The sequence below is a fragment of the Triplophysa rosa genome, linkage group LG5 (assembly GCF_024868665.1).
Source record: "Triplophysa rosa linkage group LG5, Trosa_1v2, whole genome shotgun sequence".
In the NCBI taxonomy this organism is placed as follows: domain Eukaryota; kingdom Metazoa; phylum Chordata; class Actinopteri; order Cypriniformes; family Nemacheilidae; genus Triplophysa; species Triplophysa rosa.
In genome coordinates, this window is record NC_079894.1 from 29605827 (window position 1) to 29627687 (window position 21861).

Sequence of the window (21861 nt, forward strand, 5' to 3'; positions counted from 1 at the left end):
TTTACAATACACATTTAACAATAATAACAGTATACTTTCATATACAGTACATACACTACTATACACAATAATATACTAAATATACAACATAATCCACAATGATGTTGTCTATACACTACTATACTATACACAATAATATACTAAATATACAACATAATACACATAATCCACAATGATGTTGTCAGAGTATTATTGTGTTAAAGTGCAGTGCATGCTGCATTGAAGTCCAGTTGGTAAAAGCTGTGGTGGTGGTGGAGTTAAAGTGCATGGTGAATGGTATAGACAGAGAGGTGTGCTGTGCGAGTGTTCAGCAGCCTGGTAGTCTGAGGGAAAAAGATGTCCCTCAGTGGGCTTTTGCGTGATCGGATACTGTGTAACCGTCTGCCTGAGGGCAGCAGAGAGAACAGTCCATGGCTTGGGTGGCTGGAGTCACTGGTGATTGTCCGGGCTTTCCTCATGCACCGCCTGGCGTAGATGTCCTGGAGGGAAGCTCACCTCCTACAGTGTGGCGGGCAGTTCGCACTACCCTTTGTAGATCTTTTCTATTTCTGCTGTTGCTGATTCCATACCAGGCAGTGATGCAGCCCGACAGGATGCTTTCCAGAGTGAAGGTGTAGAATGAGTGGAGGATGTGGGGACTCATTCCAAATTTCCTCAGGCGCCTGAGGAAAAAGAGGCGTTGTTGTGCCTTCTTCAGCACTGCATCTGTGTGAGCAGCCCATGTGAGGTCTTCAGAGATGTGCACTCCTAGAAACTTAAAGCTGCTGACCCGCTCCACAGGTGTCTCGTCGATGATGATGGGGGTGTGTTCTCTCTTCTGTCTCCTGAAATCCACCACCAGCTCCTTGGTTTTGTTAATGTTGAGTGAGAGGTGGTTTTCCTGGCACCAGCGTGTCAGAGCATGCACCTCTTCTCTGTAGGCCGTCTCATCGTTGTCAGTGATCAGGCCTACCACTGTTGCACTGTATCTCAAATTACACTTCACCTCAAATTACACTTCACATGCTAGGATGAAAATAGTTTGACTAAACACTTATAATGCAAGCTTGTAAAATAAAAGTGATAGTCGCGCAACATTTTTGTCAGAACGGTGAAGAATAGAGAATTTATTAAACAAGGGAAAAAACAAACACAAAGTCCGTGCTAGGGCTAGACGGAGGCGTAGTCAGGCAGGCAGGGGTCATCGAGGCGTAAACCAGAGGGGCAGAGCAGAGACTGAGTCGGACGGGCAAGGGTCAGCGAGGTGCAATCAACATCCAATGGGGTTAGGCAAAAGAAGAACCGGGTAGCAGAAAACTGAAGCAACCGAGCATCAGGGAAGATGCGGCGGCGACTACTCCAGCCAGACAACCAGCACTCTTTCAGGACAAAAGAAGGGGTAAATCCAACGAGAAAGACACAACTCAAAAAGACCTGAATACAAGGCAAAAAGCCATTAATCCAAAACACATTGGCAAAGAGAGACACGACAGTGGATTATATAAAGGGAGGAACATAACGAGGAGAGTGAAGACAGGAGCTAATAGAAAATGAGCGGAGAGTGAGAGCAGCTGTGCGAGGGCACACGTGAAAGTGACAGCCGAGCCAAAACAAAAAGAAAGAGGGAGAGAAGGAAAGATCAAACCCGGGTCCTGACAGTACCCCCTCCCCCAGAAGCGCCTCCAGGAGCACTCGAGGAGGTGGGGGAGTGGCGGTGGTGAAAAGCCTCGATGAGCGAGCGGTGCAGGATGTCCCGGGCCGGAATCCAGCATCTCTCCTCTGGACTGTACCCCTCCCAATCAACCAGAAACTGGAAACCTCGCCCACGTCGCCTGGAGTCGAGCACCCTCCTGACCCTGAAGGCGGGAGAGCCGTCAACGATCGGGGTGGGGGGGGGTCTCTGGGGCGACGGGGGAGGAGACGGGAGAAATGAGGGGAGCGAAGGACCGGTTTAATCAGTGCTCTCCATCACCGCTTGCATTCATTACCTGTAAAAATAATGTGTGTATTTCAATAAACATCTATAAATTTCACTTCACAAATAATTACATTTACATTCATTCATTTGGTAGACGCTTTTATTCCAAGCAACTTACAGTTTACTTACTTATTAAGAGAGCATATAACATTTTGTCAGCACGCTAATTAACCATTTTGTCTTTAAAATATTTCTTGGAACTTGGGAGAGCTTTAGCTGCCTAGCCTTCCAGTACAGACTAGGGACAAGCACCGTGGCTGAATCTGTACACATGACCTGCAGAGCCATTGAGAAGAGATTGATGGCATCACAGTTTCCAAAATCAAATGAGGAAATGTGAGGAGAAATAGCAGCTAAATATTGTGACACATTACCATAGTGTCACCAGCACACTCAGGGAGCTTGTACTTTAACTACAAAAGGACATTCTCCATTGTTCTCCTAGCCCTAGCCGATGCTGACTATAGTTGTACATATGTACAAGTTGGTGACTTTGGAAGAACAAGTGATGGAGGAGTGTACAGTGGTTCAGCAATTGGAAGAGGAATGGAGAACAAAAGTTTGTCTGTGCCTGCAGACTGCCCTTTGCCAGGGTCAGGTGCGCAGGGTCCAATGCCATACACCATGGTAGGAGATGCTGCATTTCCCCTGAATACACATTTGATGAGGCCATTTCCTGGAAATCGTATCCAACATTGGAGAAGAGTCTTCAACTATAGACTACCTCGGGCAAGAATGGTGTTGAGTGTGCCTTTGGCATTCTGTCATCCAGATGGAGAGTACTCCATACTAGGATGAATCTCAAGCCTTGTTGTCACTGCAGCATGCATCCTGCACAATTACCTAATAAATCCTTCAGGAAACCAAAGATGGCTAGATGAAGCAGAAGAAAGAGGGGAAGTGCTGTAAGATGTAAGAAACATGGGTGGAAATAAGGGATGCACAGAAGCCTATGATGTGTGGGAGAAGCTTTGCAGATTTTTCAGCCCCCCCGAAGGCTGTGTGTCCTGGCAAGACCAGATGATCTAGGGCTTAACATGGACCTTCTTTAGATATGTGTAGAATACTGTTTTTAATGTGTGAAGTTTGTAAATTGTAAATATCTTTACTTACTTGAAGAGACTAGTGGTGTAAAAGTGAATAAACTAATACAAACTGTAACACTTGTCACATTTCTTAATAAACAAACAAACAAACATACATAGATACACACATACAGTATCTCACAGAAGTGAGTACACCCCTCACATTTTTGTAAATATTTTATTATATCTTTTCACGTGACAACACTGAAGAAATGACACTTTGCTACAATGTAAAGTAGTGAGTGTACAGCTTGTATAACAGTGTACATTTGCTGTCCCCTACAAATAACTCGACACAGCCATTAATGTCTAAACCGCTGTCAACAAAAGTGAGTACACCCCTGAGTGAAAATGTCCAAATTGGACCGAATTAGCCATTTTCGCTTCCCGGTGTCATGTGATTCTTTAGTGTTACAAGGTCTCAGGTGTGAATGGGGAGCAGGTGTGTTAAATTTGGTGTTATCGCTCTCACTCTCTCATACTGGTCACTGGAAGTTCAACAAGGCACCTAATAGCAAAGAACTCTCTGAGGATCTGAAAAAAAGAATTGTTGCTCTACATAAAGATGGCCTAGGCTATAAGAAGATTGCCAAGACCCTGAAACTGAGCTGCAGCATGTGGGCCATACCATACAGCAGTTTAACAGGACAGGGTCCACTCAGAACAGGCCTCGCCATGGTCGACCAAAGAAGTTGAGTGCACGTGCTCAGTGTCATATCCAGAGGTTGTCTTTGGGAAATAGACGTATGAGTGCTGCCAGCATTTCTGCAGAGGTTGAAGGGGTGGGGGGTCAGCCTGTCAGGGCTCAGACCATACGCCGCACACTGCATCAAATTGGTCTGCATGGCTGTCGTCCCAGAAGGAAGCCTCTTCTAAAGATGATGCACTATAAGGCCTGCAAACAGTTTGCTGAAGACAAGCAGACTAAGGACATGGATTACTGGAACCATGTCCTGTGGTCTGATGAGACCAAGATAAACTTATTTGGTTCAGATGGTGTTAAGCATGTGTGGCGGCAACCAGGTGAGGAGTACAAAGACAAGTGTGTCTTGCCTACAGTCAAGCATGGTGGTGGAGTGTCATGGTCTGGGGCTGCATGAGTGCTGCCGGCACTGGGGAGCTACAGTTCATTGAGGGAACCATGAATGCCAACATGGACTGTGACATACTGAAGCAGAGCATGACCCCTCCCTTTGGAGACTGGGCCGCAGGGCAGTATTCCAACATGATAACGACCACAAAAGAAGCTGAGGGTAAAGGTGATGGACTGGCCAAGCATGTCTCCAGACCTAAACCCTATAGAGCATCTGTGGGGCATCCTCAAACGGAAGGTGGAGGAGTGCAAGGTCTCTAACATCCACCAGCGCCATGATGTCGTCATGGAGGAGTGGAAGAGGACTCCAGTGGCAACCTGTGAAGCTCTGGTGAACTCTATGTCCAAGAGGGTTAAGGCAGTGCTGGAAAATAATGGTGACACACAAAATATTGACACTTTGGGCCCGATTTGGACATTTTCACTTAGGGGTGTACTCACTTTTGTTGCAAGCGGTTTAGACATTAATGGCTGTGTGTTGAGTTATTTTGAGGGGACAGCAAATTTACACTGTTATACAAGCTGTACACTCACTACTTTACATTGTAGAAAAGTGTCATTTCTTCAGTGTTGTCACATGAAAAGTTATAATAAAATATTTACAAAAATGTGAGGGGTGTACTCACTTCTGTGGGATACTGTATGTATACAACAGCATGCCCTGTAAACTTCCGTGGTGTATCCAGATTAAAAAACATGAATTTGATTAAGTGTTGGACAATAAAATAAAATTATAAACCTTTTCTGGACTAAACACAATAGCTGAAAAGAACGTACTATTTCAATGATATTTTGTCTGTAGTTTTGATATTATAGGATGGTACTTCAAAACACTTGATGCTTACGTGAAGTTTTATTAGCCTAGCCTATGAAAAGAGTTACAAAATAACTTACCATCCATTCCAGTGGCCGATGAAACTGCCTCCCATGCCTTTTCTTTCGCATTCAGGTCTTTATTTAAACAGTCCTGGGGGTCATACAGCACTTTGTATTTTTCTACTTCAAAAATTAGCCCCGTGTCATCCATCGTGTTGCCGTCTTGTATGGGAGTTTTTGTTCAATTGACGTGCTTCCATTGGGCGTATTTTCAATGCGCTATTTCAGTTTGCACATTTTTAAGGGTTATGGAAATGCAGCTACTGACTTCTAGCGGAAACCAGCGCTTTGCCTACGGCGTAGTGCAGGGCTAGTCAACTCGCGGCCCACCAATCATCTTTACCTGGCCCGCCGTAACATTTCAAATAAGTGGAGAGACTTTAAAGTCACCATGAAACGGAAGTTGCGATTCACTTCTTTTCCGTATCGTGACGTATATCCTAGTGAAACGGCTTCTGAAATTAGATGTAGGGTGGGGCTTTATTTTGCCCTTCCTTTTTGATTGGTTTGTTGTAAGTTGGGCCTGGAGGGGAGGGCTATAAAATGCCCGGCCATGGGACAGTCAGTATAGTCCTACCTCTTTTTTATGCTAATTTTTGTGTAAATCATTCGTAAAGTCGTTCTGACGTAAATTTAAAAATTCATGAAAATGTTCGTATTTTCAAAATCTTAGTTGGTACGAAATAAATTTACACCTCCTCCCCACCATGTATGGTGCGTAAAACAAACATACAAGTATTATTTTAGACAAACTAATGACACTGCATTTAGATGCACCATGTATCATAATAATATTTTACGAGTTCCTTTGCCCTGTCATTTTTTTTCGTTTTTTACTCTTTAACTTTGGGTAAACGCAGACCTCGTCACTGTCCCTTTTTACACAGCTGTCCAGTCACAGTGGAGGAGAGGCGGGACAAACACTACATTGACCAACCATTACACTTGTACAACACAACAATGGAATAATTATTATTGCTGGTTACTGCATTTTTAGATTCAGAAACATTCTTCAAAAGAAAATACCCGTAACATGTTGCTGCCGTGAATATTCCGTGAATCATAGCAACCAACATGTCTCTGGAAGAAAACTCTCTCATGCGCCACCAGCTGGTCATTTTCCGAAGAGCACCCGGCATTATTTCAGACAGGTAAAAACGCTTCGTGAGGACACATTCCTTTATTAATTTATTGTTAGGCTATTGGTCTCGTATGCATTTATGGTATAAAACGTGCCAAACCTGAGAATGGAGTCCAGAGATTCCACAGCATTCCTAGATTGGTAATTTGCGTAGCTGTAATTCATAGGCGGGGATTATGCTAATTGTGAAATCTATTTACGAATGATTGATACACACATTTTACTATCAAATCTGACGTTTACGAAGTATTTGTGAATCCGGAGGATAGTTTTCGGGAAGCTCCCTTTTACGCGGAAATCACTTAGAATTTACTCGAATGTTTCATGAATGAGGCCCAATGTGAATTTTGTGTGACGTTATACCCCTAATACACAGTGGCTCGGTGGAAAAACAGACTTTTGGATAGATTGACTAGTTCTCGCCATGAATATAGCCTTAGATGCCGGAATGGCATTAAGAATGAAACAGATAAATAAATAACACCCCTAACATTATTATCATACTGTCTGCATACTAGGGCAGCATAAAAATTATCAAAATGAAAGCAAACTATACTGAAGTAACCAGTGGCTTATCATTATTTCTGTTAGTTAAAAACTGAATTTGTTTTAATACTAAATGAGTGAAAGTGAATAGGATATACTTACCCCACAATCAAAGCAGTTGAAGGATGAATGGAAGTAGAGACGAAAACCAAGGCCATACATTTTCAGAAACATCTCAGCAAGAAATAGTCCAAGAAACACAAATTCTGCATAGTCTGAAATTAATAATAGTAAAAATAAAGACTGAAAAATTTGAACTGAATACATTTTCTTTTAAATATAAAAACCCTAGAAGCAATACAGAGGCAGCATTACATATAAACAACAATCCCCAACAACATCTGTCCTCATTCATACAGAAAGTTTAAAGTTAAGCTAAAATTGATATTTTTTGCTCATTAAACCCATCCACAGTATTTCGCTTGGTCTCATTTCCCAGTTAACACAGTTATGTTGTGACAAGGTACCATTTTCGTTACAGCAACGTACCAAATAATGTCCCAGTAACGTAACTTTGTGATTCCCATGTTCGTTGTGACAACATAACATAGGAGGTAATCACCATGTCCCAACAACGTCCAAAGACATACCTGGACCAGACCATATTCAGGCACATTGTTAACGCCATTTTTTTAAAAGCCCCAGTGAAATCAAAATTAAAGTTTTTTTCCTTTTATTACAATAAACTGATATGATCCCACACTGACAAAATTCCCATTTCGAAGATATAAGCGTTTAAAACTTACAATTTGGCACGTGTGCTTAAAAAATGTAGAAATTCAATGACATCATGCATTATTCTTGTCTTACCACATACAGTAAGTTAAGCGGGATGTCCATACAACAGTCAAAAGCTTCTTCGGGTTACACTCACAAACATTAGAGTCCGTTCATTTATAGCGCTCCAAATCGATCGGAAATCACTGAAATATATGTTTACTCTCACATCTTTAAGGTGTAAGTAAAGAAAGAATATAAATAAACAGCTTAATATGTCAGGCAGTCTCACGGAAGTTTGTGACAAACCTTAAAATCACAGGCGCAAAGGCAATTTTTGCTAAAACGAACGCATTTTACGAGATGGCAAAGCAACGATAAAGGCTCAGCCTAACCTAACGTCACAGGGGAAAAAGTCAAATCATAATAAACCATACAAATGAGATCGTAGGAATTCACACAAATGACCCAGCAAGCAATAGCCGTCATTTCACAATCTCTATAACTATAAACGAGATATAGTCCGGCTATTAATAACCCACTTCTAGCCAAAATAATCTTAAATTTGGTTATTTTGTAACCAAATAATGTATGCTGTTTTAGCCAAAATAACTTCTATGATGTATGATATTCCATCATGTAAGCAAAGTCAACAATAATTAAAATGTGCCTGGTTTCATTTTTTTGACATGTTCTCTGCGTAGCCTGTGCGTATTCAGATCGGCTATTTGTAGCCATCTTATAGTCAAGACTATTATTAAGACAAGACAAGAATAATAGCTTTAATACTTGCTTATTTGTTTTATTTGAAACATTTTTTTTTAGAAGCCTACATTGTATTGTGGCTTTGAACATTTCATTTTGTTGTCTTTTATTTTATTACGATAAATATTGTGGTCACAATTTTGACAGTAAATGTTGAAGTAAATAAATGACAAATCTAGGTTGTATTTGTTATGATTTAAACCAGACATGGAAGTGGATCCAAAAGCAGTTTAAACTTAATAAATCAAACAAAGACACAAAAGAACACATGAACAAAGAAACAGGGAACCAATTAATTCAAACAAAGACTGTCAAATACACAGGGGCGAATTCCCCTTGCATGGAATTCGCTATGTTGTTTATACAGTATCCCTAAACGGACAAACTGCTCTACAGAGCGTGTTTCATAAATGCATTATCTCCTTCAGCAAAGAAACGATAACGCGAAGACGTCTTAGTTCTGTAAAGCCACCATCGTGCTTTGAAAGAGCGGGGGTGAGCCGTTGGTTCCAATTTCTCAATCTCACCGCTAGATGGCGCTAAAATCTCCACATTGCTCCTTTAAGGGAGACATACAAAATGTGCAGAGAAGTGGGTCCCACAGAACAGGTCTGGTAACCGCTGTTATAAACAATAGAACTACAAAAAATAGGATGGGCTACATGGAGGCACTCCTAGGCAGAGCAAGCCATATATTTATGTTTAAAAAGTATATATTTTTTAGTTTTCATGGAAAATGACCAATCGTTTCGTTAGATGACGTGTGTGAGTGAATATCATGTTTTTATTTTATTTTAAAGTGAACTACTCCTTTAAATGCGAGTCTCTGCACATAACTGCACAAGCTGTTGTTTGGACACAAATCGAAATCTTGTTTGTGGAAGAATTCAAGCATTTCATTCATCTTAAAAAAATTAGATCAGGTACAGTCACAATCCATAACCAAGTAATCCATTGAAGTAAGCCGTATTCTCTGTGTTGTTGGGTTGTTATTATAGCATGTGTTTTTAAATGACAAGTGTACTTTATTTCTTGTTAAACGCACAACACAGAAAAGTAAGCCTACACGTCTTGTCTCCGTTAAAACAGTGTTAGACTTACCCTATAGGCAAATATAAATTTCAAACAACATATTTATTCACACGAAAATAAATAAAACATTGTGTTAGGTTTGTTTGAGGACATTTGAGGAGAGTCAATTAAACATGGACTCTTAAAAGTCCAATGTACCATTTGTGTAACTGTACCTGTGCAAAATTGAAGCAATATATAAAATACCATGGATATTGTTTAAAAAAAATGCTGAAATATCTTCCCCTTACCCTAAGGGAAACGTCTATAAGCTCTGGACCTGGGCTAAAATTTCTGATCCTAATTTTTATAGCAAAATGTAGTTTGTCCTATAACAACCCTTACTAATGATAAAATATTTTGTGCACTTACACTGAATAATAGTGAGCCATTCTGGTTGATTGTGATGAACAATAGAAACACAGATGGTGTTGAGTGCAACCAGGCTAAGGACTATCCAATAGAAGCTGTCTGTTTTCACCATACGGCGAATAGAGATCCGCAGCATGCGTTCCTTTCGGCGCAAGTAAGCGGCAGGCCCTCGTCTTGCAGTTCGTATACCGACTCTTGGTCTGGGACCACCTGACACATACAAAACACATTATCAATAGTTTCACAAGATGGTTTGACAAAAGCACACATTACAACTGAAAAATGAAATTAACAGAACCAAAATGAAAACAAAATCATTGTGAATCCAGCATCGAGATATGTGCCAAATCGTGAGCTGAGTGTATCTTTACACCCCTAGTAACAGTTATAAACGAACACTTTAGTAACTTACGGGAGACGGATGACGTGAGCTCCGCTGCTTTACTCCTATTGATAGACGCTCCCGAAAGTCACTCATCAATTCTCAACTTTTTCACGTCGCTAGTAGCGCCTATTTCCTGTCGCCAACGGCCACTGTCGCTAAGCTGCCGTTGAAATAAATGAGATCATGTCGCTGCCAATCGCTGGCAGTGTGAATGGGCGTAAGGCCCCGTGTCCACCGGTGCGTTTTTTTGTTGTTGTTGCGGCCGGTGTATTTTTAAATTGTTTTGAAAAAAATTGCATATCATAGTAACTACCGTGCCTCGGTGTAACCTCTTTTGTAAGTCTATTAACCCATTTCAATAATTTATATACAGTAGTTGAACTTGCATTAATTTATTATTCATTTTATGTCTTACCATTTACAGACATTTACTAATACAGATACTATTGCTAAAGTACAGTACATTTCACAAATACTGAAGAGTAATATATAACTGGATAACATCTGGTTAAAATGCCAGAAACAAATGATAGCCACCTATTTCCTACACCCCATGACACTTTGCACGAATTGGGACTGAAGCTGCTCAATGGATTCTTACTGTTTATTTATAGCAAAATGTAAATTTTACACTCTGACAGCACTTATTAACGACATCAGCATTCCTTCCAATGCTTTAAAGAGGAATGGGATGACTAATGTTCTAGATGTGTGTGCACAGAATACTGGTCTGTCAACACTTGTCCCCAACCTCGATCAGAAGGTTATAGTATGATGCAAGAATAGGAATTCCACGACAGCTATAGCTCAAAGTCTCTGATTTATTCCAGTAAATAAACTTGAAACTTGGTTCCAGTCATTTAACAATGATCCTCAATAGATGTACATTCTTAGGGTGTGTTTCGGTGAGTGTGGTTTCTGTAATACAACAAATAATGACAATAAATAATAAGTTCACTTAACATATTACATATGCTGAAATATACCTTTAATGCATTTACTGAATATGTTTATGATGAAAACGTGTTGTGCATGCGATTTAGCGCTTTTATCAGCTCTGCAGCTGTACGTTTTTCCAACACCTCAAAACAGCGTTTTAAATATATATTTGAATACATAAATGCGTTTTCATTTTAAATACTGCATTGCCATTTTACCTATTGTATTTCAAAGTGAAATTTGCTAACAATATGCTTCCATAAGGCGGAGCCAACACTCCAGCAATGGCTCAAATAAGTCTAACACAAGTCATCACGTTAGATCAAATTAGACATATTTAACATTAGAAATGTGTCAAGATTGGTGAGGAAGAACCCAATTGCAGGCAGGGATGAAGGGGTTAACACAAATTTTTTAATATAAACAAAGAACAAAACAAAAACCCAGGAGGGGGTAACGAGGACCAGACTAATATATATACATAAACTCGAACCAAAAACTTTCCACGAGGGGAACACAAAAACAGCAGGACAAGAATAAACTAAAACTCACATGACACAACGTCTCACAGACAGGCAAGGTAATCCAAGGGACCACAGAACGCAACCAAAGACATCTTAAACAATGACCGAGCCACAAGACAATGAAACATGAGGGCATTTTAAAGGGAAGACAAACGAAGGGTAATGACACAGGGCAGGTGGGAAACATTAGACATGGCAGGGAAGCAGTACATGAAACGAGAGGGGCGGGGCCAAAGACAAGACACGAGAAAGCACATGAGATGTCAAAACATAAACAACTCATGGCTTTCTCACATAAAACCTAAGGGCTCTGTCCCGATCCTGCCACACGACTAGAAATTCAGAAACAAGAGGGCAGGACCATGACAAAATGTTACTTATGTGTGTTTAAAGACTAATAAATTCATCTAACAGCAAATACATACAACAGGTATCAATAATATTCCACCAAATGTAGATTACAATAGTGGAACAAATTAAGTAGGCGTGTATTTGCCCACGTTTAGCATCATATGTGTCCATCAGTAAATACACAAATAAACATTGTGTTCGCTAATATCAAAGCACTTAAACAGTGATACAACACTCACGTTACAATTTTAGATTATCAGATGTAAACAGTCTCAATGACGCACACTTTAGAACAAACAGCATGAGTGTCAAGTATTGCGGCGGGGAAGAACCCAGATGCAGGCAGCAGTGGTGAGGTGTTAACAAAAAGGTTTTATTCTACACAAAAACAGAACAAAAACCCACAATGGGGTGACAATACATTATAACCAAAAGACTTCTCAAAGGATAAACAAAAACTTCCCACAAGGGGGCAAAACGAGAACTAAATATCATAAACAAAACCAACTCACAAAACAGTCAAGGTAGGGCAAGGCAAGGTAGGGCAAGACAAGGCAGGAATACGATGATTACGAGAACACTGACCATGAACAAGGAACGTTTAAACCACATACAGGAAACATTGAACTGACACAGGACAGGAAAAACAGAGGCTTTAAATAGGGGAATACAAACGAGGGATGATAACACAGGGAGGGTGACAGGCAGGTGACAGGGCCAAAACGTCTCTCTCCACATATAACAAGGGATCCTGCCGTGATTCTGCCACAAGATCAGGAAAGACATGACAAGATGAGGCAGAATCACGACAATGAGCTGCCTCGTCTGCTGTGACAGTACATTCTAGAACTATACTGAACCTGTTCGTGACTCCGCCCACATATGACGTCACCCGTAAACCAGCAGGGGGTTTTATACAGCCGCAACCCTTATTTGTGCAACAAATTAGAAACCAATAAAATACACTGGTGTATAACGTTATATACCACTAATCATTTGGTATATGTGGGAGTACAATGAGTTTAGAAACAGGGCAACTATAGATGCGGTCCCCAATCGTTACTTCTGCTACTCTAACAGTTCCATAACTGCTAGGAACCACTCGAGTCACTTTGCCTACAGGCCAACGGCTCTTTGGTAATTGAGAGTCCATAACCTTAACTACTTGTCCCACTGATAGGTTGGGTGTAGATTGGCTCCATTTAGGACGAGGTTGTAGAGTTGGCAAGTAGTTCTGATATAACGGTTTCCGAAATTGGTTCGCAATACTTCGGCTATGTTGCCACTGTCTCTTGCCAAGTACTGGTGTCTGTGTCTGATATCTATGAAGACACACAACCAAATGGTTTAGAATGAAGTATCCCCTGAAGTATCACCACTACAAGAACAGAAGACACGGACACAACTTGATCTTTAAGTACAACTTGGAGACAGGCTTTGATGGAGCGGATTTCCCGCTACCAGGTCCCTCCAAAATGACGTGCATGTGGGGGTTAAACTGGAAGGAGATACTGTGTTCACTGAATTGTTATTTGATTACTGGCTCAAGGGCAGAGAAAGCAGTTTGGTGTTCTTGATTCCCACCTCTGAAATTGGTGCCCTGATCGAATATCAGTTCAAAGGGCTTGAAACGACATAAAGCCACCGTCACTACCTAAAAGTCCTACCAGTGGCTCACTTTAGTTTCTCCCTCGCTTTGCTCCACCTAGGTATTTCCTTCTGCTGACTTCCCCCGTTCCCTGTCCTTCCCCAGCTTCACACCCTCCACCCAGACCCCCAATCTGTGTCTAGTTTGGCTCTCTGTGTATTTATATCCCAGTTTCTGTTTAGATCATTGATGGTTACAAGATGAAACCTGTCTCAAACATAAAAAAATATGCAAAGCAAAACAGGTCTTAAATAAAAAAAAATCATTTGTAAATCACTCACCAACTGTTGAGATTTCCTCTCCTGGTCCTCGACGCCTGGCATTTTTCTTGCTAGTGGCCCGTTTTAACACTAAAAATAAAAAACACCACTTGTTTGCCTTCTAAATGTTATTTTTTGGACACAAATATTGTACTGCAGCTGCTATTAGCCTCCCAGCAGTAAAAATGAAAGGATTAAATATGTACAAATGTAACTTGAAAATAGAACTGAAAGCAAAAGGAGTTAACACATAACACTGTACATGTTTTTCCTTTATTCAATTAATACATTTTATATGCTGAATTGCTATAAAGATAACTAATGTTCAGAGGATTTCTATGAAACTCTGTCAGGCATGTATCCTGCCTGTTTGTCATTCTGTGAATCTATTGTAATATGGTATATGGTGTCAAAGGTATATGGTAATAAATATGGTAAATTTCAAACGTACATCCTGTAAAAACACATCCAAAAAAAAAAACATTTATTTCTTTGCAACTTTCTTAAAATGAAATTAGACATACCATCTAATGCCGATCTCCCAGAATTCTTGTTCTCCTCTGCAAGCATTACTTCCTCTTAAAAAAGAAAAAGAAAATTAATAACTTAATATATCAAGGCATACTAATAGTAAACGTGTTAAAATATTGGAAGAACATATAGTAACGTAATTAACTTTTAAGGGCCATTTACACTACGGACTATACGTTTTAGTAATACTTCAACATTTAAGCGAATAGTAGAGTTCACACCATAACTATAAAGATGATAATATAGGAAAAGCTGCTTAGCAGAAGAAGCCCATAAGTGTGTTTGATTCTTGTCTTATTAAGTTTAGCGCAGTGTTGTACTTACTACTGTCATGTCACATGTTGAAGTTGCGTTTGTTCTCATCCAGTGTCGTGCTAGTTTCACTCGTTTGTTGTGTGTTATTCTAAGGCATGTCCAAAGCCAGCTAAAGTATTAAACAGTGCACTCAGTCCAGTCAGTAGGAAAAGTGAGTGTATTCGATTCTTGCTAGGCGCGTCCTGCTGAATTAAATTACCTGAATCAGGCAGGTATATAGTCGGAGAAAGCATATAGCCTCGTGGTCAGCACTCAGTGTGTGAAGACAAAAGAGTGTAAAGACCAGCAACCTGCATGACTCAACCTTCCTATTCTTCACTCTTGTGTCTGCAAATCCCATCTGTCATTACACGCAGGTAACTAATTAGATCTGATATACACATGCTACTGCTTCACTCACCATACCCAAGTCACCCCGCTGCACACATCACACCATTTTCTTATCACTTTCGACCTCAACCTGACTTTACCAGGCAGAACACACACTTCTCCACAGGTCACCTTTAGACGTAACCTACGTTCACTCTTTCCCTCACACGTATCCTCTGTGGTTTCATCCACGCTCCCTACCCCTAACAGCTCTCATTACTGGATGCTAACAGTGCTTCTGACACTCTATTCTCCAAACTAACATCCTGCTTAGACAGCTTATGCCCACTCACATCTAGACCATCCCGTGGAACCCCCTCCGCTCCCTGATTATCTGTGAGCATCGTTCCAGGCTAAGGGCTGCTGAGAGAAAGTTGCTCAAATCAAAAGACCCCTCGGACCTTTTTCTCTCCTCTCTTCATTCTCCAATGATGTCTCCACTGCAAAAACTCAATATTACTACTTATTACTACTAATTATTACTACTCTTTTCAAAAACCTTCTCCACTCTGCTTTGTACGACTGCCCCCGACCTTCATCAGCTTTAACGGCTAATGATTTTGCTTTATTCTTTGTGAATAAAACTACAGCCATCAGCCATCAGTTATCTACACTGCCTCCCAACGAACACGTCCAAACTTCCGACACACACTCCCCTCTTTTTCTCTCCTATCTCAAGTTGAAGTTTATAAGCTCATACTTTCTAACCGTCCTGACTGCTAGGTCCCATCCCCATCCACCCATAATTGATGATCAGCTAACCTTCACTGATCATGTTGCTAGCAATACCTGGTCATGTAGAATTGTCTTGTATAACATGAGGAAAATTACACCTTTCCTATCAGAGCGAGCTATGCAAGTCCTGGTACAATCTCTAGTCCTCTCAAGACTGTACTACTGTATTGCTCTCCTGCCTGGCCTACACGCACTAATTCAGATGTATGTGCCCTCCAGAGCGTCTTGTGGTGCCATCCAAAAAAGCTACAAAATCACTTTTGATGAAGGAACGATCTGCTTGTCTCTACAAGATCAGTGAAATCTTTAGCCATTTTGAAGAATCACCTAAAGATAGAGACACCTTTTTCTATTTCTTTTACACTTTTTCCATCCTGAAAAAGTATATGTGCTTATATAGCTTTGTGTTCTGTGTTGATTAACTAAGATCAGTTTTATAGCACTTACGCATTGTTGCCCTTTTGTTGCACTGATTACTTCTATTATTCTGCCTCCTTTGTAAGTCTCTTTGGATAAAAGCATCTGCTAAACCAGTGGTTCTCAAACTTTTTCGTTGTAAGGCCCCCTTTGTGTAGAGTGCATCGCTTTGCGGGCCCCCAAATAAAGACTTATAATCTTAAATGTAACATTTTTATTTAAACAAAAACATATTCGGTTATACAATGCTGAAACAGCAATTCTTTTGTCTGGTGCTCTTATTTTTCTGATGTTTGATTGCATAAAATCTATGATCAATTTCTATATTTCATAAAATGCCACAAAATCTGTGGCCCCCTGGATACATCTCGGGGACCCCCAGTTTGAGAACTACTGTGCTAAACGACTGAATATAAATGTAGATATCAATGGGATCGCTTTCAGAACTATTTTTTTCAATTGTCTCTGGCCGACTTCTGAAAGTTGTATGGTTATTGCTGATTGTGATTCAGGTTTTTCGAATTCGAGGCGGAAGCACCTGGGAATTGTTGTGTTTGAATATAATACTTATTGATATAATACATATGTATTACAATTTTAAGTAAGCTGGCAAGATACATGCTTTACAGCATTCCGACCAAAAGCGCACCTTCGTCCTTTAAAGAGGGCATCAAGCCTTTGCAGTTGTATTATTTCGAGTAAAGACGCTTGTCTTTAAAAACATAAAGCAACCATTCTTGTAGACATTAATGTAGTTATAGTTATTGTCATAGTTTCAACAGCCCATTAGTCAATAAACAACACAAAAGAAAATATGTGACCCAGTCTTTTTTTGATCCAGCTAAAGTGTTTTTGGTAACACTTTACGTTAAGGTTCCCTTTATAAAGCATTTGTAAATGTGTTCATTAATGATTAATAAGTCATTTACAAATGCATTATAAAGCAGTTATAACTGCGTAAATAAAAAGGGATTCTAACGAAATACCTGCCAAATAGTGAGCCATTTTTAACTCACTTGTTATAAATGTTTATTAAACGTGAATACTTCCCAGGCATCCACTTTTCTTTACAGTGCTTTTTCATGGGCCGTCAATAGTTCTCAATATATGATTCACATCAGAGATGTAGCCTTGTGAGCAAGCGTTCTGTTTCTACAATAAATAATAAATAAATGTCTTCTGGTTTTGATGAACTATTGGAAGTAATTGAATCATTAATAAAACACTGTAAACAAACACGTTTACAACAACCTTTGTGCATTTAGTGTTCAAAAGTGATCAAAAGTTTGATGAGTTTATTTTGGTTAGCAAGAAAAAACTGCTTTGGATAAGCATCATGATCTGAAGGCATTCTGGAGGGCACCGTAAGACATTCGGAATGGGATTAGGTAAGCAACATGGTTTGAGAAGGGACATAAGATGAAATATACAATAATAAGCAAAACCAACATAGCACCCCACAGTCTCCCATCTGACAGCCTATTTTGCAAACAACGTCAAGATAATAATGAATCTGCATTCGAGTCAAATAAATAATGAATAAATACACTTCTTAAGCATTTATAACATGTGAGTTAAAAATGGCTCACTATTTGGCAGGTATTTCGTTAGAATCCCCCTTTTTATTATGCAGCTTTATAATGCATTTATAAATGATTTATTAATCATTAGTGAACACATTTATTAATGCTTTATGAAGGGAACTTTAATGTAAAGTGTTACAGTGTTGTTTTTCTTTTCAACATAAAATCAACCCACATAATGTAATAAAAAACACTCAAATATAACCTTGGTCGGAGCTGTGGCACAGTGGTCAGTGCACATACTTCAGACACATACAGTATATGAGCTGTTGGCCGAACCCTCGTTATCTCATAATTCGATTTTGAGAGTTTAGCCTGGTTTTCACAGAAAGGCTCACATTATTTTTTTTAATTTAATAAGTCGATCATCAATAAAATGTATTAAACAGAAAACAAAGCTATTGAAAACAGGCCACATTAGTAAGAAAGATGCAGTCTGTAGGCCTTGAAAGTGAGCTGTTGTACTTTGGAACACATCATCTGTTCTGAACACAGACAGGCACATTTGCCAACACTCCTGTCAGTGAGTCAGTGTCACCTTTTTCTGACCCTTCACTGCGTGGGAGCCCGGAAAGCTTCATATACTCGTGTTTACCTGAGTGTTGTGTGGGTGGAGGGTGAAATGTGAAAAGAGTAGTGTAGGTGTTGTACACAGTCAAATCTCGGTCCTTCACTGAACCTAGGCAAAGACAGCAAAACTTCGCCTGCCTAGATGAAATTATTCAGCAAGGTCAAACTAATAGTGCCTAATGATAAATTCATGTATATGTAACCTGAATCAAACATAACCGATGCTAGCATTATGTCCTTTTTGGGGTTTTTTTTAACTTTTGATTATTGTCAGTTCCAATGTAAATAAAATCCAAAAGTCGTTGTTAATGGTTTGTTAATAGTGAGAACTGGGCCTTAAAACAAAGTTTGGCCAGAAAAGCTCTTACTTTGTGTTTCACTGAAGGTAGGACGTTGGAGTTAAAATAACAACTTTAACCTGCAATTTGTATAATCTTCATACCCAAAGCTTTAGGATGCACACAATTTGGTCAAATGTAAACATGAGTGGTGGTTTCTCTTATAAACATCAGGGCTGTCCTTTCATGAGAATTTTAATGGAGAGGAACATATGGTTATCAATCAGAATCTGACCCAGGTGCATTACTGAGACCTGATGCATTACTCTTTACGCATTTTCTCTCTCTCATTTTTTTGTCACTTATGGGGTTTTGGTTTTCAGCCAGTGTTTCACAGACAAGGCTTAAGGCTAGACTCAGACTAAAATGAATATTTGACCTGTCTCAACTGAATATAACTTGCCCAGAAATATCTTAAAATATATCAGTGCCATTGTTTTGTCTCAAGATGCACACCATTGATGTGTTCTAAGGCATTTTTATAAACGCAACATAAATATCTTAATTCAACTAAGGCATAGTTCTGGTTCAAGCTAAGCCGTGTCTGTGAAACCGGACCTTAAAGTTTAAAGAAGATTTGTAGACAACATTATATTGAGTGTATGTTAATTGTTTTTCAAACTCAGCCAGAACTGATTCTCCGTCTCATGTAACAGGATTATCGCTGTATCCAGCCATGTCAAGGTTTAAATTATGCACGCATAACACAGGGCTTAACAAGAGCATAGAATAGAAATGAAAATTACACGACAACTAAAGTAAACGCTTAAAGTTTGTAAATCAGTTATTGGAAATACTGGACTCTTCTTTAACCCTCAAACATTTTTCAGTGTTAAAAAAATATCAAGTTTAAAAGTGTGTAATCAAACAAAGCCAGAATTCTTCTATCTGGCCTTTGACAGAAGGGAATAAGATTTCGTCATGAAGTCTCACGGCAGTATAGAATCGAATCCTGTTCATAGACACGACTTCCCTACTTTTTTTGGTTCACTTAGCACGACTTTCAATCCACATACCTCAGGTGTATATACAGCAAATATATTTATGACATGATATAAGGGAAAGTCATACATATTTTATGAAATGGCTATAAGCCACCCCTTACCCCTTAGATTGAAAGTTGTGCTGAGTGACATGAAAAAAGGGGAAATATGTGTCCATGAACACGAATCAATAGATTTAATGTTGTGACTGTCACAAATTCCTGAGAGACTGTGTTAGGCATTTCCAACCAAAATCCCATTTTCGAGTCAGCGAAAATAGTGGGACACCACCCTGAGCTATAATAGGGGAGAGTGGGGTATAAGTGCATTAAAGTATTTAATCTGATTTCAGGATGTTTCCTATCAATCTAAATTATAAGAACACATCTATGACATATTGTTATAAAATATGGCTTCTTAATAATAATGAATTTCTGCTCTCTCTATTTCTCTTTTTGTAGATTTTTGGCATTAAAGTGATTTTCAATGCCAAACATGTTAGGCCATTACTGACTACAGTTGGAAAGACCCAGCAAACACAGAACGTTCCCCTAACGTTAGTTTTTGGTTCCGTTTTGGTTATTTTTTGGGAACCAAAAATATTTCATTTGGTCGTTATAACGTTATTTTAGTCACGTTATTTTAATAACGTTATTTTAGTCACCGACTAAAATAACGTTCTAAGAACGTTCTTTTCAGGGGGGTTTTTTTGCAACCAGAAAATAACGTTCCCAGAACGTTACAGGCTGTTTTTTTTAAATAACCAGAAAATAATGTTCCCTGATGGTTATTTTTTGGTAATTTCTTTGCAACCAGAAAATAACATTCCCTGATGGTTCTTTTTTGGTTATTATTTTGCAACCAGAAAATAACCAGAAAATAATGTTCCCTGATGGTTCTTTATTGGTTATTTTTTTGCAACCAGAAAATAACGTTCCCTGATGGGTATTTATTGGTTAATTTTTTGAAACTAGAAAATAACCAGAAAATAACGTTACCTGATGGATCTTTTTTGGTTCTTTTTTAATGGTAAAAATAGTCAAAACTGGTAAACGTCAGTGAGATGTGCAATACAGAAATTATAAGATCACATTAACACGTTATAATGACCAAATGAAATTAATAAATGTGCCCTTTAATGGCTGAAAATAATAAACTAGTTAAGCTAAATGAAAATACAATCATATATATCATGTGTATTTCTTTAGTGTGGTTGTCTGTATGTGTGTGTGCACTCGAGCACGTGCATTCTCCGCTCTGCCGCGCACTCCCGTCATTTAAAAATTAACGGTCATTTCGTTTTACCTCACTGACTAAGGTTTATTTATGTAACTTTTTATTTAAAACCGTACAGATTTGAGAGTAGACTTATATTTTCGTGATTTTCGATTGATTTGACACATCTAAATCAACAGACCATGATGAAAGGACTGAAACTCAGGGCTTTTGATTGTTATATCTAAAGACAGAGCCGCGCTATACTTCTGTGGTGAGACAAGAATATTGTTAGCCTGAAGCTAATTAAATGTTTATTCTTCTGTCAATAAAAATCTGCTTTAAATATTGTGTTGAAGTCATTGGTTATTTTATTTCGATATCTATAATGTCTGATGTTGAGGTAGGCCTACACACAGTGTGGTTTTATTAGAAATGATATACTGTGCTGTTTAAATCGAAAATTAGGCTACTTCATTAATAGAAAAGGAATTATTAGGCTAAAAGAATAATCTAATGCATTGATTTCATCCTCCATATTGTGTGGGACAAGCGATAGATAAAAACACAGCATGTATTCATTACTGACGTGTAGTGAGGCCAAACAATATCCGAGAAATATATTTTACGCTAACGTTCTGGGAACGTTCCCATAACGTTAGTTTCTGGTTCCCAGAAAGTTTTTTTAAGGTTTGTTTTTGGTTATCTTTACAGAAATAAAACGTTAGTTTCATGGTTTCTATAACGTTAGGGGAACCAGAAAAAAGAAAACTTTCCTGGAGAACCAAAAACGAACCTTGGAAAATAACGTTCTGGGAACCAAAAACTAACGTTAGTGGAACGTTCTGGGAACCAAACATTGTTAGCTGGGGATATCGATGGTTTCAAAATGACAACATAAACAAACGTTACTACGCATGAGCGCGTTTGTAGGCTGCAGTTAACTTCCGGTACACATTCACAAACAATAGATTGCCTGTAGATTATTTCTGATAACAAGCAAAAGAAGCCGAGAAGCCTTACTTGACTAAACTTGTCTCTCTAATATTTTGAATTATGTGATACCAAGGTCAAC

At 39.1% G+C, this 21861-nt stretch overlaps 1 protein-coding gene across 3 annotated transcripts in view; it reads right to left on the reverse strand.

Moving 5' to 3' along the window:
• Positions 1 to 21861, reverse strand: part of cacna1eb (calcium channel, voltage-dependent, R type, alpha 1E subunit b) — a 225248-nt gene that overhangs the window by 120890 nt on the left and 82497 nt on the right. For all 3 annotated transcript variants that reach the window (XM_057334281.1, XM_057334282.1, XM_057334280.1), the window contains 4 exons: positions 14255 to 14308; positions 13752 to 13820; positions 9624 to 9833; positions 6801 to 6913 (listed from right to left, as the gene is read on the reverse strand). In XM_057334281.1, the coding sequence (XP_057190264.1) occupies positions 6801 to 6913; positions 9624 to 9833; positions 13752 to 13820; positions 14255 to 14308 (446 nt within the window). The remainder of the gene's footprint in view (positions 1 to 6800; positions 6914 to 9623; positions 9834 to 13751; positions 13821 to 14254; positions 14309 to 21861) is intronic.